Source organism: Solea senegalensis, linkage group LG2, assembly GCF_019176455.1.
Source record: "Solea senegalensis isolate Sse05_10M linkage group LG2, IFAPA_SoseM_1, whole genome shotgun sequence".
In the NCBI taxonomy this organism is placed as follows: Eukaryota; Metazoa; Chordata; class Actinopteri; order Pleuronectiformes; family Soleidae; genus Solea; species Solea senegalensis.
Window position 1 is genome coordinate 19,211,321 of NC_058022.1, and position 26,476 is coordinate 19,237,796.

Consider the following 26,476-nt stretch of genomic DNA (forward strand, 5'->3'; position numbering starts at 1 on the left):
ATTCCTGGAACCTTGCAGAAAAACTGAAGGCGCACTTGTTCATTAAGCCGTGTCTTGCAGAGAATTTAACATCACAAAGGAGGTGATTTATTAAAAAGTAGCACATGTGGAATAGATGCTATTTTTAAATGTGTGAAAAATCACTAGGCTGATATATATTTATCAGAATCAACATGTAAATATCAATTACAGTCCATAACAATGCTTTAGAGAATAAGGCAGAGTTATGTGTAGATTTTGGGAGAATAAAAAGTACTAACCTGTAAAGCAGAGGATCCAAACAGGACAGGAGCAGGACACCACATGGAGAAAAAAAAAGGAGAAACAAACAAGTGGAAAAAGTCAGTATAATTATAGCTATTTTTAGAGAGTATCACTTATTAATTTGGTTAGTAAATGAACGAGAGGAACCATAATGTGTTTCATCTCCAGAATAAACACTCTCTCGTTTTTTGGGCATAACTCCTAAGACGAGTGCAACTGCCAAATAAGACGAAGCAGATGCATCTGTTCTGCGAGGCGACCACAACATTTTTTGGAGGCAAAATTTGTAAGTGAATAACAGGCCAACTGACAATATGTGTAAAATGAGAACACTGTTGTGAAACATTGTCATTTGGACTGTTTGTAAACATGACATGAGCTGTAGAACTGCCAGGCAGCTCTTAACAGCCACACGTCCAACTAACAGAAAAGTGGGGGAAAGACAAATTGCCGAAAATGACATTATCATTTCCGTATATGTCACAAGGCAAGTAGATCTATGTCAAGCAGTTAGAAAAGAAAGAGTATGAACCTGCCTGTGTGCGTGTGTGTGTGTGTGTGTGTGTGTGTGAGTTCTTCTCCGTGTAAGAGTCTGTGTGTGCCTGACCTGCTCCATCTGGAGGATTCGAGCACTCGGGGGCTGTCACACAATAGGGAGACGAAAGCCCGCTGAAGGATAACAAATGACTTCATGGCAAAACAGCCATTGAAATTCTTTCAGTATGTGGCATTAAAAACAACTGAACAAATAGAGATAAGAAGGTGGGTAGGATTTGAAATGAGATTTTTTTTTTCACTCTCCCCTCTCCCTTCCTCTCTCCCTCAGCTTAAAAGCTAAACAAAACAAATGGAGCTTATTACTGCAGATTACCTTACACTGGACAGATTCACCGCATGAGGTCTAGTGTAAACAATGTCTTTCTCTCCGTGTACTAACTATGTGCCATTTATAACATAGCGCACAATCATAGCCAGGGTGTCCATAGATAAAGCAAAATATATCCTGGCCAGCAGTTTAGAAACGCAATTGTTTAAGGGAGTGTTTCCATGTGAGTTACCATAACAAACACAGATAAACTAATTAGTCCGTTATATTACTGCTTGTATATCACCTCTGCAGAAACAGCGACTGCTACAGGAGACGGACTGGGTGAGACTCGGTGTCAGGCTGAGAGAGTGTTTTCTATTTTCCATTCACTAATTGACTATATAGTATAATCACTGTGCCATTACCGCAAGTTTTATTGTCGGAACAAATTTTGAACAAATTCGTTTTCATATTCTACTATTATCCACTCATTAGGAGACGGTGGCACAGAAGGGTGGCGCTAATTTCCCATCCGGGTGCCGTTACACCTGCTGAAGAAGAAGGTGCAACGACGTGACACCGCTCAGACTTTAAAAGAAGAACAATGTGAAGGTTACAGTTTTTTTACCGCCATCACTTTATTAAAGTGAATTCACGGACATTGTGCTTTGTTTACTAAGTACGGGTCCGCGGCTTCCTCACGTCAACTTGTTTTTTTTTTTACTGTGCAAATTAGAAATGTTTATCAAAAGAGGTGTATAGAAGACACTTGAAGACTTACGTTACAAAACATAACATTTCCTTTAATTGTATATGATTAAATAGCTATTACCTACACCAGGTGTAAATGGTGAACGAAGTGGAGTTTAAAGGCAGGTGTGATTCATGTTTGGTACAAGGGGCAACAAACACACACTATTGCACTGAAACAACCTGCTCAAAATTTATCATGCGACCTAGTCAGGCTAACAATCAGGCGTTAAAGAGAACAAAAGCCCATTCCAAATAAATTCCCACTGTATTTGTGCTGGGATTTGATTTACTGGCCTGTGGGGAGGCACCATTTGGTAGCACAAGAAGAGGCGGGGAGAGGTAGGTGGTGTCTGAGAGGAGAGTCTGTGTGTGTGTGTGTGTTTGTGAGGGGGCTGGGTACCAGGGGATGCTGGGTAGGGGGGTGCTCATGTGCCAGAAGTGTTTATTGTGTCATGGTGATTTATTGAGTGAGCTTCATTTCACTGAATGTTCTCAGATATTTATTTCCCTAAAGGCCCCACAAAGATATGAACAGGCCTGCATCCACATATGTCATCATTGCCCATTTTACAGCGTCAGGAGATTTCTCTCAAACTCAAAAGAGTGGGAAGAAAAAGAGCGAGGCAAAGAAACAGCTAGTGGCGATCAGGGCACCTCTCCATCAAAGCCCTGTAAACAATGGTACCTCAGCAACACGGAAATGGCATTTTGGAATATGGCTGATGACTTTTCAAACTTCATCCTTCCTCCCCATCCTTCTCTTTCCTGCCAAATACATACTTACAGAGCATGCATAATTTAAATCAAGACTTTGAAGGCCCACTCAGCAAGAACATGGTTCAATGTTAAAGGACTCCTTAGAGTCTTAATTGTGGTTCAGTTTCTAGCTTCTCCATAAGCAGAGGTTCGGGTATCAATAAAGACGGACAGTTTTAATATCTGCTGAGAATCAAGGACAAAACCATCTTAAAAAAAGGGGAAATAATCTAAAGACGCATGATCCTTGGAGATCATAAAGTGAGACGTTAGACATTACACTTTCATTTATAGTTCTGTGTGCGTCTAATTCTGCACACCTGCAAAGTGTTGGTCAAAAAAATCAGCAAATTAGCAAATAACAAGGAAAATGAAATGAGAGTATTATGTCCATCTTTGTTATAAAGCTCAAGGGCATTATTAAATATTTATTCCAAAACCTTCTGTGTGCAGCTCAATCCAAATACACTATAGGTCTTAAAACCTAGACATGCTTTTTAAGATGTGAGACCACAAGGTGTAAAGATGGAGTCAGTAAATTTCAGGTTTGGCAGTAGAACGAGCATATGTTAGTTTTAAAGTCTGAATTAACATACCGTATGATGGATTGGAGAATGGCAGCTGATTCTACTGAGGCAGAAGGATTTGAGTAAAACATCTGATTGTATCTAATCTACCTATTCTTTAAACCAAGATGGAGCATTACTGCACGAGATATACCATCAAGCATTAACTCATGTACAGTTATGGAAGAATGAAAATGTGAAGCTATCCATTGTTTCCAACATTGAACACTAACAAATAAGGAATTTATTTGTTTATTTATTTTTTTCAAATCACAATTTCAATTGCTTGGCCCTTGATTTCCCTCTAAAAATGAAGATGTACACACACACACACACACACACAGCATATATGTTCAGCTGTGTTTACAGGCTATATAGAGTAACTTCAATGCAATTTTACCTGACTTTTTGTGCGTAAGGCCAAGGAGTGTTACGGCAAAGTACTATCTGCTTGATTCTTATTCTGAGGGGGTAGAGAGTGGGTGAGGCAGCCAGATGGTAGGAGTCTTTGATTCTCCAGATGGCTGTTCTGTGTGGTGCTCAGTGACACTGGGCAGGCTCATTGACATGCTGCCTCCCTCCCCTCCATCTCTTCGCCTCCTCTTCCTTCACCTCCTCCTCCAACACAGTCACTGTTACGAAGATGGATACCAGTCCCATGGCCTGAAGCTGCAGATCTTGAGAGGATGGGACGAGATTTACCACTTATCCCACCAAAGAAAATGTCAATGTTTGGAGTCATATTGATGACACCCATTTGCCAATAACAAATCTACCTAAAGTGACTATAAGTGGTGACTATAAGTGGTGACTGTTACTGAAACTAAGCTGATTTGAGGGATGGGCAAGGGCTGACCTCAGGGTTTAATACAGTACTCTCTCAATCCTGAAGTAGAAGATTATATCCAGGCCCTGTGTTCATAAATGTGTTTTGTTTATATGGGATTATTGTTTATTTTGTATGGAGCGGTCCATGTTGTATAATAACAGCACAGATGATCACATTATTACCATTAGTTCGTTTTGTCAGTGTATATAAATTGGTATATGAGGCGTTGACTGCTGACATAGGGAAAATTGTCATCTTGACCCTCATCATTATTTTTATGGGAGAAGAAAACACACCCCAGCCATACGCACTGCTGGAAATGAATCTACATTCATGCACATCTAAATTAGCCAATTAAGCAAATCTTGGCCTAATTTGAATTGGACCAGTTAAGATGGTGTTTCTGCAGATCAGCCAAGCCCTGGCATTAAACGCTCCCTGCTTTTATTCCCTGACCCCTGGTGCACCTCTCCTTTTGGGGTCATATCATCATTACCATAGTGCAAGCTCAGAGACTGTGTTTCTGTGTGCCTTAATTAATGTGTGTTTATAGGAGGCCACAGGAGTGAGTGCACTTAATGAAACATTGCTAGGGCAGGCTCCGGGGTCCAGAAGAGACAGCTTCTCTATTGTGCTGCTTATTCTTACAGGCTGTAAACACTTAATTGATCTGAGGAGCATATTTCACTGCACATTCTAGGGAAATCCTTTTCGGATTGGGACTGTTCATGATTACATTTTAACTTCTCTTTAAGGGGAGCTGAGAAAAAACATTAACGCTATCTGGTGTCTGTTTATTCCTGCAAAGCAAAGGATAAATTAATGATAACTCCAAACACAAATTGAAAGCTAAACAAAAAGGAAAGGTTGAGAGTAACTAATGCAGGAGAGAGAGATTGTAAGTATCTTTCCGAGTGTGAGTGTGTGGTTATGGTGATACCGCTGAAAGTGATCTCTGATTGTTGTGATGTCACGTCTGGGAGTTGGGGGGGCAGTGGTATTGGTGCTATAAAAAGACCTGGAGGTCCCTCTCCTGTGGTGGATTGCTTTCCTCCATCAAAGTGCGATCCTGCGTGTGCATGTGTTGTCTGCGTGCGTGTGTGTCTGTGTGTGCACTGGGGCCGATGACAGGGGCCATGGCCTCCACACCCGGGGGACCGCCAATGAGAAAGAAGCATTTCCTCTAACATTCCATGGGTCACAAAAACAATTTGCCCAGAGAAAAGTGGCTAAACAGCCACAATGCAACTTACTGGAGCTGGAGAGAAAAAGCTAAAACCAACCGCCACCATATTCTTTGTCTTTTTTTTTTCTTCTTTTTTTTACTTATGCAATGGCATACAATTAAGCAGACAAAACATGACAGCATTTGAAAATATTATTCTGCTTGCTCAACAACGTTGTATAATTAACAAGTTTGCTGTGTGTGTTCTGAAACTGTTCTGCATTGCAAGAAACAAATTCATTCTTCACGCTCCAATTGCTTCGTGATTACTGTTAATAAAGAACACAGAATGATTCCCTGCTTCATTACCATGTACATATACATGGCCTGCTGCAAAAATGTAACTACTGCGTGACTATATAAGCCCTCTGAAATGTCCCTATCCCAGCAATTTAAACAAGTCCACTTGGGTTGGCTGTGTTATCTAAATACAAACACGGCAGCATCACACACACACACACACACACACACTCATGATTATCTGTTGTCCTTTAATCAGCACAGAGTCTGGAACCCCCCCTGGAGAACGTTCATGATGACATATCGGGTCAAGTGAAACCCGGAGTAGAAATGCCAGGCTAAGCCCATCGCAAACAAGCCATGGCTGATAGAGACACACAGTTTGAAGCACAGTGATCACTTTCTCTTCCTTTCTCGCAAACCCACATGGACTGACTTCTGGGCCACTTACAGAAAACGCAGCGGACATTCCTCAAAATACCCCCCGATCTAGGACAAGTGAAAAACAGACAATGACAAGTGGCTGGTGCAGTGTTACTAGGACAATAATCTGAGGACAAGGAAAAAATAAATAAATATATAACCTTTGTCAAATGACCCTGAGGCTCGTCCGTGATAAACTGCTGTGGTGCGGGACACCCTGTGTTTAGGGAAACGGCACCGCTCAGTTTAAACCTTTCCACTCATCCTGATAAAAGTTGGCCAGATTGAGAAGTGGGGTTCTCTCGCTTTCAGTGGGTATGAAAACGTGTTTAGCGGCAGTCTTAAGAGAAGTTGATTGGGGGGGTGGAGGCTTCTCCCAGAACACTGTGCTTTCCCTGGGAGAGTGAGGCCAGGTAGTTAATAGGGGTCAGAGCCAGGGCTGAAGTGTAAATTGGCAGGGGTGCATCAATTAGACGGTGGCAGAGGCTAGGATAAGGAGAGGAGAGAAGAGCTAGATGGAGCAGGAGACAAGCATATAATCTTTATCACCACTGTGAGATGCTGCAGGAGGTCTGAGCAACGGAAAAAAAAAAAAAGCTAAAATACTGCACAAATTAATGAGACAAAGCACTGGGTTTATATACGTGTCCGGAATGAGATTTGAGTAATCACTCTATCGCAGAATATCTTGACAAGCTTAGCACGTCAGACTGGATATTTTATGCTTAGTCTTTTTCCTGAAGAAATACAAATAAGCTTTTCCTGCTTCCTCAAGTATTTGCCTCTATTTGCATGAATGGAAAGAAGCAACCATCCAGCCCACCTGGACACAGAAGCACTTCAACATATGCAGAATTATACAGGCCCCCAGGATAACTCAAGTAGGCTCTCTTCTCTTGTACAAGACAACTAAATGGATCTGTTTGTGTACATGTAAATGTGTGTGTGTGTGTCAGTGTGTCCTCATGTCTGCTGACGTCCTTGCATGCATCTCCAAGAGTTATTCAAAAGGAGAGATATTGGATTATATTGTGTTCACCTATCCAAGTGATCCAAATGATTTGAGCATTGAGCATTGGAGCAGACGGGCACTACAGAGCTTACATTTGCAATCTTATACCGTTTAAGTGTATATTGGAAAAAAGACAATCTCGCTTATTGAACACATTCACCCTGGAGGGCAAACTGCTACGGTAATGAACACCACACTCTCAGAGAATTACAGTGTCCTTTATCCTGCTGTAGTGGAGGATGAAAAAGGATCTGCCCGACACACACACACACACACACACACACACAGACGCGCACACACACGCACACAGACAGAGGGAGAGGAAGAGAGGTGGAAAGTAGACGAGAGGGAAGGAGAACAAACACGCATTTCAAGACCCCATAAACCTGTAAACAAAATCTGTGGAGCAGATAAATTATAAACGCCACAATGCAATTAAAGCCAAATTCAATTTGAGCACACACTGTCCATCTGTCACGGTGAAACAAAAGCCGAGAACCTCCATTATTACCAAATCCCTGCTCCCATTAATTTGCTTGCTGGGAGATTTTTAGTTTCTAGGAGTGGGCCATACTTAAATGCCAGGGTTGCTCACTCAGGATACGTCGTCTGAAAACAGCCTCCAGATGCTCCCAATCAGCTTTCATCAAACTGCCACCTCTTATTCTCCCATAAGAATTTGGAAGAACAATACAGCAAAAAAAGAATACTTCTGTGCAATAATAAGCACTACCTAATGTGGAATCAAACTTACCACTCAAAAAAAAAAGAAAGAAAGAAAGAAAGAAAAATCAAAACGTATAAATAAGAATCTTTGCTTTTGAAAAATTGTCCTTTGATCACACCAGCATGTCTTACAGAGAGGGGTCTCTACAAGCCCGTGTAACAGGTGAGATAATAGCTGATCCAGTCACAGTGTGCATCTAAGATCTTTAGTCAAGCTCTGGTGAATCATTGTGTATGCTTCCTTGGTCGTGGTAAAATAGAAGCGCTCCTCTTCCTAATCCTGTTTGGCCACTTTAAAATGGGAGATAGAGATCTGTTCCCCAGAATCTGACAGTGCGGGGTTCAAGGGACTGAGCTTTCGCTGCTTCAAGCCAGCGGGGAGGAGGGAAAAAAAACTATCATCTTCAAAGGTGGAAGAGTGTGTCAATTTAAAATCAGAAATGTATCTGGCATCTTTATGCATCTTGAACTACAATACATCTTGGCTGATTAAAGCACATCAAAGACCGCTCATTCATTCCTCAGAGCAATGAGGGGAGATTTTAATTGCAAAATGTTAAACCTCACAATTAAATGCTTTGTGCTCCTCAGAACTACCCCAAACACGACCATTAAGGACCGCATACAAATTAGCCCCAGCACAAATGAAATTCAGGGATAAGGATGGTACTAACAAGTGTGCTGCGCAAATCATAATCTTCCATCAAAACCATCTCAAGGCACCGGTCTCACTATTAGAGTGCAGATACAGCTGGAGATGGGCTTTTCATGAGTGCTCCGCACTGTCCGTGACACTTTCTCTCACACACACACTGAGGTGTGAGCCCGCTAACAAGGAGGACAAAGTAAAAATACATTTAGTTATTGAGCCTTGTCATTTCAATCATACCAACATTAACAAAAGCCGCGCATATAAAATAATGTACGCCAACATGCGAGACCAGCGCCTGCAAACATACACAAACACATACCCACAACTGAGGTGTCAGTAGGGGCTGTTGCTGCCATGATAAGAGGCTGACAATGATACTGTACAACTATGAGGCTGGAAATAGCCTGCCAATACAAACAGTTGTCGGGGCCAGCCCATTGTAAAGCTGTGGATTTACAGTGAAGCCCAAAGAATTTAGTCACCTGCACTTTTGTAGTTAGTTTCCTGAACCTTTTCACTACATTGTTATCCTTCAAAATACTGGCACATTAATAAGGAAAAATAAACACCTCGGAAGGGTGTGACAGTAAGTGAATAGATGAAGCCTGCCGTTACCTTGCACACATACAATGCACACACATGCCTCCTTGTAACAAGCACAGAGCCCCTTTTTACAACCCCTCAGAGTAACAACCGTGTCTAATTAAAATTCACATTTCAACCAAAAATGGAAAACAAGCCATCGCCCAACAGTCCCGTCCATCTTCGCCCTGGACATGAATTTCAGATAAACACTGCGATACACCAAGAGTAGTGCCACATTAATTAAAAGCCTTGATAGACACGGCTTCCATCTAACAGACCTATCAGGAATTAAATTTGTATCAGCTGCAGAAAGAGCAGTTGAGGGGTCCCTCAGGGGGATTAATGAAACAGGCTTTCATAGAGGAGCCATCACAGCCCTGGGTTGAGGGAAGGAGGCTGAGAAGAAAGGGCCAGCAGCAGGATGTCATGTGTGGGACCGTCGCGTCACTGACCTCTCATTTCATACTTTAATAAAGTCGCACCCAGGTGTCCTTGATGCTTTCCAGTCGCCTGGGGCTCGGGGAAAAGCTAAACAGGAGGCAACATAATTCTGAACACTCACCCCTCCCTGTCTGCGTTCCCTCTGTGGTGTTGTGTTATACATCCATGGGCATGCACACACAAGCGCTCCCGCAAGTGTGCACAAACATACGTTGCAGACACTCGATATGCTTTGCGTTATCTAGGTTGTACAGATTGTAAGCATTTATCAAGATGAGACTGGCTTTGGTTGAGAAACACAGGGTCGGATTTCCTCATTGAAGCATTTAACTCTGGTATTCGTCTTGTGCAATGCAAAGTCACAGTGTTACATCAAATTCTGCACAACCAGATTCTGGTAAGGTGGCGCAGTGTTTGCCGTGTCCCCTCAGCTTCATGATTTACTGTCATGTGCAGTTGGTTACAGGAAATTGGAACGGCACTGACTTGCTTTTGAATTGTGGTCGAGGAAGCTTTCTGTTGAAAACAGAAGCAGATTATCTCAATGAGAAGGCTGCAGATTTAGAGATGTACAATATGCAATATATTATCACAACGCAGTCTGCACAGACAGCTGCTATCTGTCATAAACCCCAGCTATTGTTGGCCACACTACACAGCAACATGTGACCTAATCTAGATGAGCAGCCACTGAGCAAATACATGGAAAGGTGTCATTTTTAATAAAGCTGTTTTATGGACTCCAGTCAACAGAGCCAGAGGAACAGGCTGAAACTTCCTTGTGCAAATGATATGACGGTAGGAGTTTCATAACTTCCTCTGCTTAGACAAGCCTGTGGCAAGTCTCCTAACAGAGCACAGAGCAGCAGTCAGAAAGGGAGAGAGAGAAATAACCTCAGCCTTATCAAGATTTTACAGAGACATTTCTTTAATTAGTTTTAATATTTCTTGTTTAGATAATGTCAGCCAATTGACAATTCGCTCCCAAACGGAACAGGGGGGAACTGTGCACTTCTCTGATACAGAGAAAATGGCTGATTAAAAAGATTGCTTACCTCATTTGATTTAAATACGTATGTGTATTTTGGACAGGAGTCAAATACCTCAGCATGCACAAACCTTCACTGCCGATCTTATCATTAATGTCCGAAATGTATCACACTGTAGTATTTGTTAAATTCGCAAGCAAACTGTTGAAGAAAGAAAGCTATCTCCACAGCATTAATTGAGCAAACACACTCACAACAGCTTTATGCTTTCCCTGTGCTACGTCCTCTGTTTGCTGCCTGAGAGGCAAAGTGGACATAAAGGGTTCTCACTGGTGATGGAAGCAGTGATGGAAAAATAATTAGTGTTGCTTAGAAAAAAGTTTCCTCTCTCTCACAGAGATCGCAGACAAACATGCTGGGCCTCAACCCCAAAACAATGTTGATCAAAGCACGTAAACATCTGGAGCAAAGAGATGTCTGCCTCTGGAACAAAGATATTCTATTTATATTTCCTCAAAGATTACAACATAAGATAGCCCAGACATTGAGCAGAAGGGAACATTTAGAACACTGTGATACTGTAGCCTACCTGCATATTCCCCACCTGTCTCTGCTCTAATCTTTGTTTTTTCACAATCCCCACTCCCACATTAACACATTCTCAGGCTTTTGTAGTCACGTCGCCTCTCCCTAACCACCTATCTCTGTCTCCCCCCTCTCCTGTCTCTCGTGTGCACACCTTTTCTCTTCACCGGACAGCAGGTGTTGAGTGGTTGTGTTTATTCCCCCCCCACCACCTCCCTCCTACCCGTCCCTCTCACCAAGGCTCTCTTTCCCTTTCTCTGTCTTTCTTTCTGTGTGTGTCTCTCTTTCCCTCTCCCTGGCAGCTGGTAGGAGGAGGGAGGAGGCTATAACAGCTGCACATGAGGGCGGGTGGAAAAAAAAAAAAGCACACAAGGCAAACAGCTCCAATCCCCTCAGGGTTGTCAACTCCGATCTCCCCAACCTCTGGCGTTTTTAACCAGGCAAACAGAGGAAAAACTGTTGCAGTCGGAAGACATCAGGGTTTCCATCAGCCCTACCTGGTGATCTCAGCCACAGTGCGCAGAGTTCACACTCCCAGAGGGCCTCTGTATGTATTGTCTAGTAGCCTTCATGAAACATTTTCCACTTAAATTCGCTCACTTACCATTTCATAATTGTGTGTTTGAAATACGTCACTTCCAGTGAAATTGTGCTCGAGGTACTTACATCTGTTAGAGAGAGGGACACAACACAGCGGACACCATTGGGAGGCTTTTTTTCTCTCTTTTTCACACCCCTGTGCACGTCTCTGTGTGTGTATGTTTGTGTGTGTTTGTGTGCGTGTGTGTGTCATTTTCACAAACGGCATCAAAATACATGAGATCAGCTATCGGGCTTTGTTTGGCCCTGGCAAGGTTAGGCCAGCCTCATCCCAAATTTCCTGAGGGGGAACGGGGAGAGAAACGATTCCATGCAGATAAATCACTTGCACAGATCAAAAGACAAATCAGTGGCAAAGACAAAAGATGCTGACTTGCAGAGAACAATAGAGACAGGGAGACATAGGTATCAGAGGAGCCGGCCCTAGGATCCATGGCCCCACTCAATCAAACCTGCTAACCAGGGTTTGCGTACTAGGTCAAACAAATTCTGCTTCTGTAAGACACAATGTGTAGTTAAACCGATCTTGCTAGGCTATTTTTTAGGTAAGACACAAGTGTGTGTGTGGGGGTCTTTAACTTTACAATTTCCTGCTTTGTAAAGTCATCATCTACTGTAGGTTTGATTTCATATTCTTAGTTTGAAAAGAAAATGGGCAAAGAAAGAAAGAGGGGGGGGTCAACTATTTGATATAGAGCATCAGTATGTAAGTGTGTGGGTAGTTGTGTACGTGCACATCTGTGTGGTTTGATGTATGCATTCAGCCTGGCACTCTATAGTTGTGCATCTAAGACAAAAAGTCCTGTCCCTTGCAGCCCTTCACGCATCACGGCCCAGAGTCTTCTATTAACTTCTTCAATACGAGCAGTAAATACATACATGGAATCCACAACTCTTTATCAGCCACTCATCGCCTTTGCGAATCAAGGTGTCACAGAGGAAGGAGTCCCTTGGGAAGTAACGTGTAGGAGACAAAGCCCCTCGCCAATATTACCTTTGATCAAACTGCTTCATAGATATCAGAGGAAGCAGCACATCACTTTCTGTTATCTGTTTAAAAACAATCCTCACAAAAAGGGAAGGGTCATATGAAGAGCACCTTGTGACGTAAGCCTTTAAAGTGCATTTTATAATGCAGAGGACCAAATTATGTTCAAAAAAACAGTTCGCCAACCGCCAATGACAGTCACCATTTGATCCCTTCCTCTGAGATCCATGTATGCAAACACATCAATTTAGATTAGAGTGATATGAAAGAGAAATGTAAAATAGATTTCATGGGTGTGGAGCTGATTTAAGAATGAATAAAATTATATTAAATGTAACACGGTGAGTTCGGCATTGTCACAATTGACCTGCGAGGTGTGCTTAAGAGAACATTTTGAAATGAAGAATGGATAGACTGTAATAGCAGCCCAGAAAATCCGCTGAACCTGTCAGAAAGAAAAATGTCACACAAGTCTTGACATTGGGCTTTATTCAAATATCATTGGGGATAAGGAGGCCGATAGGGTCAGAGGATTTACCTAATAGATTTGGATAGACGTATTCAAGTGTCATGAGGAAGATTAGCATGAAAATATAACCGCCAACCTGAGCTCAGTCGAGCCCTCAATGAAACTGACCCACGTTCCACACTCCACTCACTATCTCTAGTCCAAACAAGTGAGATTTGATACCGCTGTTCTGGCCTGGAACAGAGGAAAAAAAACAAGCCCACTGCCACAACAAAGACAGGAAATCCAGCATAGATTCCTACTTCTCTCTTTTCTCCTGCCTCTCTTTACCTAACAATGCTGGTAATGGAGAGAGAACAGTGCCCGGAGCTGGCAGAGACACCTGCGACATATTTTCTATTGCCACCCCCACCCCCTCCCGCCAACACCCCATCCACCCTCCCGCTCTTCCCACCCCCTCGACATTAAAGTCCTTCACAGAAATCAGAATTTAATAAATCACCCCAGAGCCTGACAGAGTTTATCTCCGGGGGTCGCCTCCACTGTGCGGAGACTCACAGACAGACAAAGCCCGGCCCGATAAGATGTGAAATTAAATACAGTTAGCAGTTTGAGACAAAGGAGGGAGAGTGTCACACCGAGCTTTGTACAGCGTAAACGGCTGGCTGCTAGTCGGGGCACATACACACGCGCGCGCGCGTGTGTGTGTGTGCCGCGCGCACACTCACACAAACGCCACAGAGACAGTGGGGTGATTCATTTCAGGTTTCCTCTCACATTTAGCCTCATTTGCATCATCCACTGTCAACATATCGCCTCTCCCAGATACGTTCAAGAGCTTTCATTAGACGTCCAGGGGATGACATCCTTTTTACCCAGATGCACCATTATTAATCACTAGCTCGACTCCTATGTGGACTCATCTCCATCACGGATCAAACGCTATCTGCCTGTGTTTCCTTTCATTCAGCAGACATCCCTGACATCAGCCATCACTACAGCTAAAGGAGACTTATGGGAGCGTGTTGGGGCTCAGACGACCTTATGAATGCGGCACACAAGCATTTAGTACTGAGAGGATATAAATGTGAGGATTTGTTCGACACTGGTAGGATCTGTCAGAGCAGCCTAGCGCACATACTGCACAGCATACCAACCGGGAGGGCTTTGGAAAACAATTAGAAGTACTTAAAAAAAAAAAAGGGGGAAACATGCATTATGAAATCGCTGTCTGGTGTTATAAGGAGGCATGATTGCAATGCTTTCATATGAGTATACAGTAATATTCTTTTCAATTAGCTACGGTCTCCAATTCACATCAGGATATGGCCGACCTCAGCTGTTCAAAGCTGATTTTTTCCCCTCCTCGGTAGTTAAGAGACAGCACAGTCAGGTTTCAGCGAAGAAGCTGTGCGGGCTGTTTAATAGGCTTAGTCTGGTTGTTGGACCCGACCTTTCCCTTTAACAATACTGAGGCCGAAGGGCTTGGGCCTGCGCTGGGAACACAATGACCCGTGGGTGAAGCCTAATCTTCTGCAACTTCTTTCTTTCTGCTGACCAGACGGCCTTCATTCACAGACTCTGTGTTGCTCCAACTGATGTCTTCCTGCTGAGACAACAGTGCCAAGGAACTGTCAACAGGCCGGGCCCAGCAGGCCCCGACTGGGCCTCTCACACCGAGCCCTTCGGGGGCCACAGGCACCAACACTCCACGCACAGAGTGCAAGTGCTGCTCTGTAGAATCTGGAGAATGACAAGAATGCTGGGTGCCATCATGCATCCTGATAATGTTCTACATCTAAGAGCATTATTAGCTGTCTTGGTCTTCAGCCAGTTCGTGGATGTGACAGAAAAAATCAGCTGCTGGGTATTGTAGGCCTGTCATGACAGTGCAGCAGCTTGTCATTTTGAACAACCTAGTCCTGAACCCCCCACGTCACACATACTGTATAACCATTAACTGTAAATTGTGCCACAGAAGACATAATAATGCAAGAAGTGTAAACTGTGGCTTTAAGGCTTGAGAGTGCAGTCCAGCTCAAAAACTTTACATGAACCCAAGAGCGGATGAGCAATATAAGCCTGTGTCAGTCTTTAAGACCGGATGTAATGTCTGCATGCTTCACCTCTCTGAGCCAGATATGACATTCTCATACAATTATGAGAAATGGAATTATTTTGTTTTTTGGCAGCAGAAAAAAGTTTTCAATTAATTGATTTGAGACACTGGCTTGACTGCAGTGCCGTTAGCCAGCTAACGGATGAGAGACGAGTGGGATTCAGAGAGTTAGAATAGTATCACTGCAAGGCAGAGGTAAAGATTGACCTGCCCGACAATGTTACACTGTTACAGACTCACTAAAACCTTTATTTCTCAGCCTTTTGAAGCAAATAGAAACGTAAAACACCATTTCAGAGGTTACAAGTTGGGCTTTTATTGTAAATCCCTGCCTTTGCTCTGATGCTAATCAATAGCTTTAAAAAAAGATGTATTTATTTATTTATTTTAAAACGCCACAGGTTTCTATTTCATACTTTGTCTGGTCCATGTCTTTTTTTAAGTACACCCTCAGGTATTAGGAGGCAGTTTTTAAGCATTGCTCAGGTATAAGAAGGATATTTTAGAGGGTGCCTTATACTCAATGGGTTAACCAAGTACTTTTAATCGAAGTACAGTGAACTTGACATCTCATAAATCCATTTCATCTGTTGGTTTGGTCTTTCTTATTCAGATCCATAGCAAAACCTTTTGGTGGGCAGCATAAATCAGAACGATCCCAAGGCTGTAAGTAGTATAGATTAGGTATAATATGAAATAAAGGCACACCTCAGAATTCTGTTTTTGTTTTACTATTCTATTTTCAAACGATGGCGATGGGCTGCAAAAGGTTTTGGGTTTTTTTTTCCTTCTCCATGCAAGTAAACTATACACAGACGTGTTTGATGTCTGAAATCTGATCTGTATTTCTAGCATTGTCTCCAGTTCCTACTGTGGCTTCTTAAAGGTCAGGAGTGAAAGGCCATTTGATAACTACAGAAAGACCTTTTGGCTTTATTACACTGCCTTTCATCTCCTTTCCTGCGGAGGTTAAAACAAAGCATCGCATCCTTTGAAAAAGAAAGGATAAAATGAATCGCTTTGGAGCCTCAAGCTTTTTTTGTCACTGGGGAAGTCATCCAGTGTACAAGGAAAAGTCTAGTGGGATATGTTTCTGAGAGAGACCAGCCTTCTCAAGCACAATTAGCATATGTCCTCTCAACCTTCTACCAAACCTCTCAATGAGACCCTGAAATCCTATTGAAATATTATTACCACTCAAACAAGGTGTTATACAAAACATTCAAAGCATGCACACACATACAGGTACACACACACACATACAATCCAAGCTCAATGACACCCACTTCCCACTGAATATTGCTTTCTTTTTAATGGTAACCTTGGGAGACGGGCTGCACCAGCGCGACACTTAACAGCCACTAGTCTGAGAAAAATGTTTTTGATATGCTTGTGTCATTTAATCATCCACATTCTGCCGAGGCTGTGCAGGACAATTTTGCAGGATATTAACTCCCAACTAAACCCTGGCTTGTATCATTTGTGGGGCCAGTCAAGCAGGAGTCCCAGGAGGAGCAGAGACTTCCTCCTCACAGTCGTAGTAATCTAAGCTTGACTGGACGCACACAGTCTCTCTCTCTCGCTCTCTCACACACTCACTCACACACACACTGACAAACACACACACAATACACAGGTAGAATGAACCATAAAGGAATGAAGGCATCAGGAAATGTACGGGGCTAATGAAGCCCTTTGCTGAATGTCACAACGTTAAAAGGATGAGTTGAGTCTTGTCAAGTAATGGCAATGATCGAGCTGATAAAACAGTAGTGCTATATATATATATATATATATATATATATATATATATACATACATATATATATACATATACATACAGATATCAAAATTACTTCTTTTTATTTCCACAGCAAAGTTGGAGATTGAAGGGTATTCGTAAAAATGTCTCTTTAACGTGATCCATTTGGACAGCTCACGTTGCTTAATGGGGTAAGAAATTCATTTTTTTTTCTGCTGTGGAACAGACACAGTGGATGATGTGATTCTATGCAAAATATATGAAGCCATTACTAGAAAAACGCATGAGTTTCAATAGTTGGATGGAGTAAAAAAAAAAAAGAAAAAGAAAAAAAAAAAGATCCCCTTTCTTTACCAGGGACCGTCACATACACTCACACAATGCAAAAGACAGCAAAGGCAACTGATGAAAACCATTTTTGTTCCATCACAAAGAACTAGGTCACCCTCTCATAATTGTCAATCATGCAATAAATCTCTCTGTGGCACAAATGAATACGGCATTGGAAATGAGACAAAGCTTATTGGCATGCTATGTCAGCTTGACTCAATTCATCCTCCTTTTCACACAAGACCATTCACATGTGAAGTTGTGCGAGAGCCCCTCTCGCTCTCTCTTTCTCTCTCTCTCTTAGTCTCTCTCTGTGACACTCTCCCTCTCCTTCTCTCTCTCACACTCACAAACTCTTTTTCTCACTGATCATCGAAGTCACACATGCACACATGCAAACACTTGCGCGCTCCTAATGTGAAGGGCTGCTTTATTGTCATAACTGTGCTTGTTTCCATGAAACCTGTGTATTCCGCATTCGTGTTATATACAACATAACTGTTAGAACGTATTATTTTCAAGGCGTTAGGACATGCACATCACAGTCTGACAATCACAGTTAAAGTGATTTGACAACATGATGTATGGGTTCTTTAAGAAGAGGCAACCAGCATTCATTTAAAACTGTGAAACAGAAGTGGACACTGCACACTACACTGACTTCCGCGCTAACCTCATAGCATAAAAGGTGCAGCGAGGTCTGCTTCGTGCTATCTGATTGGCTGGAAGCATCGACTTGACACAGCACCGCAGCTCCATCCACAGAGGTTTGTGTCACATCTCTGAGGACCCAACTGTCACTCTTTAAGAGGAGGGTAATAATAGCCGGGCGCCACAGCAAGTGGTGGCACAGGCGATTTTAAAGAAACATCAGGGAGACGGTGACATTTGAGTCTACGAGGAGAGAAACCCAAGAGCTGCAACCAATAAAGACTCCCACTGATATTCTCACTTGGCTTAGAGCGAGAGAGATAGAAGCAGAGAGACAGCATGAAAGGCAGAGAGAGATGTCAGTGTTAGATGAAAATGTGTTGACCTGGTGATATTGATACCCCACTCATAACCTCTACAGGTGTACCACGCCGACAGGAAGCAGCTCTGGGTGTGGCAATCTATCTCTATGGACAAAAGCTGGAATTGCAGACCTTGTCATTTTACAGTACACCAAACAAGCTGAATTACTGAAGATTTAACTACTGTACAAATCATATTTTAAGACTGGGATTTTTTGGTATTTGTCATTTAAATATGGGAGTAATGTTAAATGATTATAAAAAGGGGTGACCTGATTATTTCTTTCCTTAATTTTCCATAGTTATTAGCCTTAGGATTAAGCAGATTTATTGCGGGTTTTTTTTTCATAATTTGAAGGACAGATCTGGAACAATCTGCTGATCAGCACTGCCAGAACGACTCATCATGATATGACCTATAAACGTAATAAGAGAAAAGTCTGTCTTGGTAAAGTGCCATATGTGGCTGCTATCAATATCAGAGCACACACATCTCAGATCTCAAAATCAAGACATTCACTTTGGCGTCACATAATTAGTCACTAATGCTGATTTAGTTTAAGTTACACTTATACTGTTTATTCAATTTGGATTCATTGCTCTGTGTTGCCCGAATTAAAAACAAGAGCATATCCGCGTCTAGACTGCTGGCTCAACAGAAGCTCACTTTACACACATTGTTATGATTCAGTGCTACAAACTGGCTGAAAAAAGGTGTTTCTGGTGTCTTATAGCGAATTCAGACTTCACATAAATAGCTGTGGGGCCATTTTCTTAGTTTTTCATCAGAAGGTATTGACTGAACAGCTGCTTTGTACCACCACAGAATATGCTGCAAGTCTCAAGTGTCATTAGCTTCAGGGCTTTTCCAGCTAGCGTCAGGTAAAGATTAGATAACAATCAGCCCTTTAATAGATACTGTTTGGAGGCACTGGAGTTGTTCCTGTGCTGTGCCATTCATCTGAGGCTAACAACAGAAGAAGAGAGAGTGAAAACCGATGTCATTTCCTCCCTGGTTTCTTTTCTGTAATGTACCACTGAGCCCAGCAACACGGCTGTTGTTAAATTACATTTAACTATTAGCTCAAACTGGTGACAGTGTACTGTGTGTCTATCTGCCCGACTGCCCCTGTTTGACTACAATTTGACATGGTACATTTTCAGTGTGGGCTTTATTAAAACATGTCAATGAAAGAAATCTTAAAATCAATTTCATTATTGTGATCATCTGAATTTTTCTACACTGCAATCATCTGCCATTTAAAACACTCTGACTAAACCTGACACAGGGTGTTTTTTAGATTATTTAATATCATATTTATATGAACATGTGCATATGTGAAAATAGTCTTTCTAACATTCAGTGCATTTAATAAAAAAAAAAAAAAGGGTTGTACCGTGAGGTGAGCTCCTTCACTGAAATTCCAAAAGTACAAAGGGCTTTTTGTTGCATGACATTCCTTTCTTAATATACTTCAATTATTGAGGAGGAGTCCTTTGTATTGAGTAGAGAGCTCCAAAAACATTGACACTGGAGAAATAACATCTGCATGTTTACTCAGGAGAAGATTCATCCCTGATAGCCCTCACGAAAATGAAGAGGGAGACAAAAAAACAAGTGAAGGAAATTTGTGGAATCCCATCTGAGATTGCTTCCCTGATGGATTCCTTTTCCTGTCAGCTCAGACAAGAAATGAAGCCAGGGAAAATTAACTCCTGATACAGCTACGCCGAATTAGACAGAAAGGGAAGGAGAAAAAAAAACCCTACACACTTTTTAAGGATTCCAGCCTTGTCATTTTCAATTTTCTGCTCGTTGGACATGCTTGTATTCAGATTCCCCAACATCTATTCGCCATATCAATCCTAATTAGACAATCTGGGCCCACGAAGGATGGGAGCTGAGTTATTTGCATAATTTAATCATAAATACTCAGTGATACATATTTCCAAATGCATTTGTACAATTATCTTTTCATCCTTGGGGCAAAAGTATTAATATGATTAGGCAATAATTCTTTAAAAAAGGGGGAATATAGGAAACCAGCAAGTGTGCACTCTTTTTTTAAACTCCAGCTTTGGGCTATATGAAAAATTAATTAATTTCTGAAGAAAATCAATTTCTCTATGTGACCATATTAGACAGAGCGAGGCACGGGCTTGCATTCCTTCTACAATCAGGAAATCTCATCTGCTCCCTCTAACTTCTGTCAGTAGCATTTAACATCCTGCTATGAGCGTCAGTGACTTTTGCTGTGCTCCCTAAATGTGCTGTAATGTGAAGGAGCCTGTGAGTAAAGACAAGCGGCAGAGCTCTGGCTGAGGAAAGAGGAGAGCAGAAATCAAAGTGACCCAAAATCTATTGCTGCTCTGCCAGGCAATCAGTCTCAAGTGTAAAATCATCAGGTAAAATCAGTGTTAACAAATGTAGTTTAATATGCTGGATAAGTCATATTGACAGATATATTTTAAACAGCTTTAGTCGGACGTCTGTTTAAAAAGACAAAGAAAAAAAAATCAAAGCTAATACCCCTCTATGGTGAGGGAAAAATAGGTCATTTCAATATACATGATCAGTGTGGAAAGACCTGCTGTTGATTTTTTCATTTTGGTAGAAGAATTAATTGGTAATTCAATTGCTGTTGTCGATCCAGTAAAGGCATGCAAATAAGGTAGGAGCATGGGCAACTAATGCATCCGACAGGCAAATTAACAATACAGGCCTCTTTGCCATGCAAATAGCCTCTAAATCCACAAATGACATTAGACAGTGTCACACAAAGCCTCTTTAACAAGTGAAATCTGCAGCTTCATGAGTCTGGGCTCAGCTTTATTGTCAGCTACAAAATATGATTCTAAAAGTCTTAAGGAAAATAAATGATAATTCTTCTTTCTTTCTTTTTTTACAACTGATCTACATTGTCACTTTTTTTTTTTATTTACTTTGAAAATATGTTTTAATTTGCAGTAGTTCCAGCTGAGTGAATATCAAGTCAATAAAGCAATTCTGATTTTCAAGGAGACTATTTGTTTGCAGAAAACAAAAAACACCTTGCTGCCATCTGCCAACTGCACAGTTGACTTGAGCACATGTACTGTACCTAATCAAATTCAGCAGAGCCCCACTGAAGGATTAAAAGTGTAAAAAAAACAAAACAACTTTAAATAATGTTTTTTGTGTGTCATAAAGAAACAACACATAATATGGGGTCCAATTTGACTTTCGAGAAAGAACTTGAATAGATTTGGATTTTAAACAGCTTTGTATGCCATTATATATATCTCTCCCTCTGCTTTCTCTGCCTTTCCCTCTCTCTAATCAGGCATCTGTCACTCTGTTTTTGAAGTTATTATCGCCCAAGCTCCCTCTTGGATGTGGTTGCTGGGTGACGGGTATCTTAGCACCCACTCTGACTGGGAATGATTTGAATGGAATCCAGAAATCTCCCCTGAGTACCTGTAAACACATCCGTGCCTTGTAGAAAACAAATATATTATAAGAGAGCTCAGCCGAGGAGAGGAGAGGAGGGAGAGGGAGAGAGAGACAAGCTGGCACCCTCGGTGGCAGCTCACACTGAGCGCTAAACAAAACAATTACCGTCATTTGCAAATATGTGTGTTTAGGCATAAACACTCTTGAAGTAAGAACAAGAGAGGTGATAGCTCTCATAACACTTGCTGTCATATCAGTATCAATTAGATATATTTATTAAAGAAAAACTCTTTTCACTGTGACCTGTCACTTGTAACATTTCAGAGTCAGATCTGTTTGACTGAGCAGCGCCAGGGAAAATCTATTTAAGAAGGGCATGTAAGTGAAAAGCCGTCCCATTCCCAGTGGTGGGACATTGTCTGGGGCGTGTGGTTAACCTTCAGGGGTAGACAATGATTGTCAATTAACTGCTGTATTTCTGCGCCCCAGCATCGGATAGCCTGCCTCCACAAAGCAGACCAATGAGAGATATGCGATATCTCTGCACCGCCACCCCCCGCCCCCCCGTGTTATAATAACCTTTCAGAGAGTTCAAGTGTCACCCAGCAATAAGAACCTTTTCCATCCCACCGCAGGGAAAATGAAAAGGAAAACAAGTAGCAGGAACAGAGGGCTCCTGGAGGGCCAGAGTCATAATGTAGGGGAGATTACTGTACCTGGGTCAGCACGGGAGCAAGAGCCTACACTGCTAATGTGGCACAAGAGTACTTATATGAAAATGAGGGGGTCAAGATAAGAAAATATATAGTAATTTTTTCATTTAAATAAACAGCACTAATTCTTAAAATGCAGGCAACTTAAGCATTTTGTCTTTGTACATTTTTATTCCCACTACAGTTCTGAGAAATTATTGTATAAAATTAATGCTAAAATGGGCACAATTTGGTTGCAGGTTGTTTGCGTCCATATGAAAAGCAAAACCAGCGAGGAGCGGCTGAGCACTGTGATGCTTTTCACATTCACACTGTGTGCAAAATGAGAGTTGTGCTGCTTTATCACAATAGATGGTGTGAGTGAAAAAAAAATCCAGCATGTGAAATAGTAAGACCCATTGTACAGGAGTATTATCCACCTCATTGTTACGACTCTGCCACTGTGTAAAAAGAGCGGTGACACTGTGGTGAAAACTAAACTATCTCAGACAGCAGACTGTTTTTGTGAAACCCAAGCAGGTTAACCGTCGGACTCTCCGGTGATACTCGTTATCTCACAGTAAGTCAGTACAAAACGGAGCGCTGGCTTTGGAGAGGTAACTCGTTTTTCACCTGCAGGCGAACCTGTGTCCTCTATACTCACTCTGATCATTTTGTCAGCGGCAATTCAACGGCAGACAGAGCAAAGCACACATCCCAGCAAATAAAATCAACTTATTCTAAGTAACAGAAGCCTTTTATCCAGCGGATGCCTCACTGTTCCATGATGTAATTCTCCAAATGGGGCAGGCAGGCAAGCAGGCCAGGTCTGAGTGATTGATTTCAGCCCAGCACCAGGAGAACCTGGCTGCTTTCAGAGACAATTACAGTCCTGTCCATGTGCCCGTAATAGCCCAGCACTTTAGCGTCATTAAAGCGACGCGAGGCACTGCATTATCCTTTAACCCCATAGCTGGCCATCCCCCATTGACAACCCGGAGAGTTCAACAACATACTTTGTCACCTGAAGCCCCACATCAGGCTTCAGAGGAGCATCACCATACAATATGTGTCTATCTATGCACATGGTGCTTATAAGCAAAAAAAGTGAACTGTCCAGACGAATGCTACTGGAATGTAGCTTAAATCATAAGCATGAAAATAAATTAATAAACGACATGCGAAAATATATTGGGAATTAATTAAATCATTTAGCATATTTTGACCAAATTTTGGGATAAAATTGTATTAACGCAAAATAATCAGCAAACGTGTTGCTGTATGTGTACATAATGTAACGCTGCATCTAAAAGTCAGAACCAAGTTTAATCTCAGATAGTTTTGTTTTTTTTGTTTTTTAAAGAACACATGCTTTTAACCTGTGACTCAAAGTGTCCCTGTGTGTTGATTGTTATTCCAAACTGATGTGAGCCTTTCCATCAAATTTGCATTTCCAGCTCATTTCTGGCTAAAAGATCAATATGGAATCAATCATAGTGACAGGTGAGATGGTAAATTTGACCAGGCTGAACCATCCTCAGAGACTAGGTGATATATCAAAGCAAGGAGAAGCAGAACAGTAAAAAATAGCTTTTAATCAAATATTGATCCCCATGTAAATCATTCCATTAAATGATATAAAGCTCAAAATATTTGATTCATGATTATGCACTGATTTACACATGTGCTGTTGCTCATCCAGGTCAGGAAATGAAAGCTGTTGGTTAAAGGCACACACTTGAGTGTGTTCATAAAAAAATATGATCTTAATATTTTCTGTGAAAAAAAGTCTTCCATTATAACTTTTAAGAAATGTAATATTAATATAATAAATACAAAATATTACCTGTCATCTAATTTTGACAATTTGGTATTGTCGCTATTAAAATATTTAAATAGTGGGCAGATTACAGTTTAATTTCAGTTATTTAAAAATAAATTTGCCTTAAAATCAGTGACACTGACGTAAGTGTGGCTCATAAAAAAATGACAAGGCTGCTGTTTCTAAAATTGTCTTTGCAGTGGCAGCAGGTCTACCACCTCACACACCTCAAGTTTGTTCAACAGCATTGTGAAACTCAGCAGAGGTGTAGCCTACATTATCGATTCATTTGTTCAGAGACAGACAGGCTATCCATCATGGGCTAAGCTTTGCCCTGCACGTGTTGAAAACTTTCACGAAACTTTTTCACTGATCCTGCGCGCGCGTCTCCCTCCGACAGAGACGCACCAGCTCTCTCTCTCGCACGCACACACACACACACACACACACGGTGTGTCTGGATGAAGTTATGCACATTCATACTGTAACAATCGATTACAAATTTCGACTGATTAGGTTAATCGTGTCGCTTGAAGCACTTGTTTCAAGCAGGGGAAACTGTCTCCCCCTTCCTTGCTGCTGCGCTTTTACGCGCGGCTCTCGGTTAACGACATCTAAGCCAAATACAGCTCTCCACTCACCTCGCGTTGGTGCAGTCGTTGTACAGCGTCTCGAAGTCTTTTCTGGAGATGAGTTTGCAGCGGTTCACCCCTGGCTGGATGGCGCCGAGCCCTCTGAGGATGCGGACCTGCTCCACGTTGCACACCACCGGCGTGATCTCTAGTCTCTTCAGCTTGGTGTAAACGGTGTGCAGTCCGCCGACCAGGTGCTTCAGGAACAGGTCGAAAGCCTGAGGAAGGCAGATGAGCTCGCAGCCGTCCACGGTGAAAGAGGCTACTTTGGCACCGCGCAACTCGACCATCCTGCACTCATTGTTTTGCGGTATGTTCTCAACTGGCGACGGGGTCGAGTACACGGGTTTGCCGGGTGGAAGAGCCGCGTTCGGGTTCGGGATGCCCGGGCTGCTGGTGGCGAGCAGCTCTGATCTGAACAGGTTCTGTCCGGGTCCGGATGGAGGAGCCAGGGATGGAGATGGCGATGAAGTTGTCGACGGCGGGGACGTGGTTGCGGAGGAAGTCGAGATCGGTGGCGGTTGGACCAGAGGAGTTGGTGGGATCAGAGCAGCCGGTACGGCCATGGTCACCTACAGGAGGGGAAAGAGAGTAGCCGAAGTTCAAAGTAGAAAACCCAGCCTGCCGAGACACCCCCGAAATGAAAGAATCCACCAGAGTTTAGCTCCTCAGATAAGTTTGGAAGTAAAAAGAGCTGTGCCGAAAAAAGGGCGTGCTGGGTGAGGGTTTGGGGGGGCTGAGCGGCGGGACAATGATCAAAGATAGGAGGAGGAATGACAGGAGGAAAATGAGCTGAAAAGTGCAGCTCCGCTCTGTGGATGAGTTGTTGTTGTCACACGGTACAGAGAGGGAGGAGCTAGGGGACAGCGAAAGCCTTTTGAAGAACAGATACACTGGCTGCTGCTGCTGCTGGCTACTGCTGAAATGAAACGTCTGGAAAGACGTTGCATTGTTTCGGGATCCGGGTATGACCGTTGAACTAACACGCACGTGAGGTGTTTTTGGTCAAACACACCTCTGAAATTCAGATGGTAGTTTGTTTGTTTTGTTGCTTATGCTCCTAACTCCACTTCCACATCCATGCAGGTTACACCTGCTGTCCCACAGCAGATATGCAAATCCACTGCACCACAGCTTTTCCCTACGAACTCCAAAATGTTCAGAACAATCTTTGCACTTTAAGGCAACATAAAGCAACCAACGACTCTTTGTACGTTTTTGGATGTTGTTGTTTTTTTTTTGTTTTTTTTTTTCAAACTTGTCATTTGTTTTCACCCAGGCCTTATTACTGTTCAAAATGTTTTTATAACTTTAATTCTCATGTCATATACTCTGACCCTGCTGTATAATGAGTCACTGTTCAAGGTACGTTCTATCAGTGAGAGGAAAAAATGTTTCTTTCAGTAAGTCTTCTCTGGTTGTTGTATTGACACAGCCAAAGTGGCTACGGCTTTTTGTATAAAGTGACGGCATAACACAAGGCAATAGTTGTTCCATGTGAGAGATGGAAGTTTAAAAACTAAACAAAACACAGACTTTGTATTGTACAAAGTGTTTATATTTAAGTAAAGATTAAGTGCATTACTTAGCAAACTTGTGATCTAATGTAAGTCATACATTAGTGGTGATACATCATACATTCCAGTTATCCAGTGTCCTCAAGCAATGTTGTTGAATTTCCTTGTGATCGCTGGACTTTGCTGGAGATGGAGTTGCAAATACTGCATTTCAGAATTTGATGGTGTGAGAATACTGCCAAATA

At 42.2% G+C, this 26,476-nt stretch overlaps 1 protein-coding gene across 4 annotated transcripts in view; it reads right to left on the bottom strand.

Moving 5' to 3' along the window:
- Positions 1–25,595, bottom strand: part of dachd (dachshund d) — an 87,951-nt gene extending 62,356 nt beyond the window's left edge. Inside the window, exon 1 of one of the 4 annotated variants that reach the window (XM_044017305.1) lies at positions 24,724–25,595. In XM_044017305.1, coding sequence (XP_043873240.1) covers positions 24,724–25,280 — 557 coding nt within the window. In that variant the 5' untranslated portion in view covers positions 25,281–25,595. The remainder of the gene's footprint in view (positions 1–24,723) is intronic. The other 3 variants (XM_044017321.1, XM_044017297.1, XM_044017313.1) reach the window with 3 other exon arrangements.
- Between the last annotated feature and the right edge of the window lie 881 nt (positions 25,596–26,476).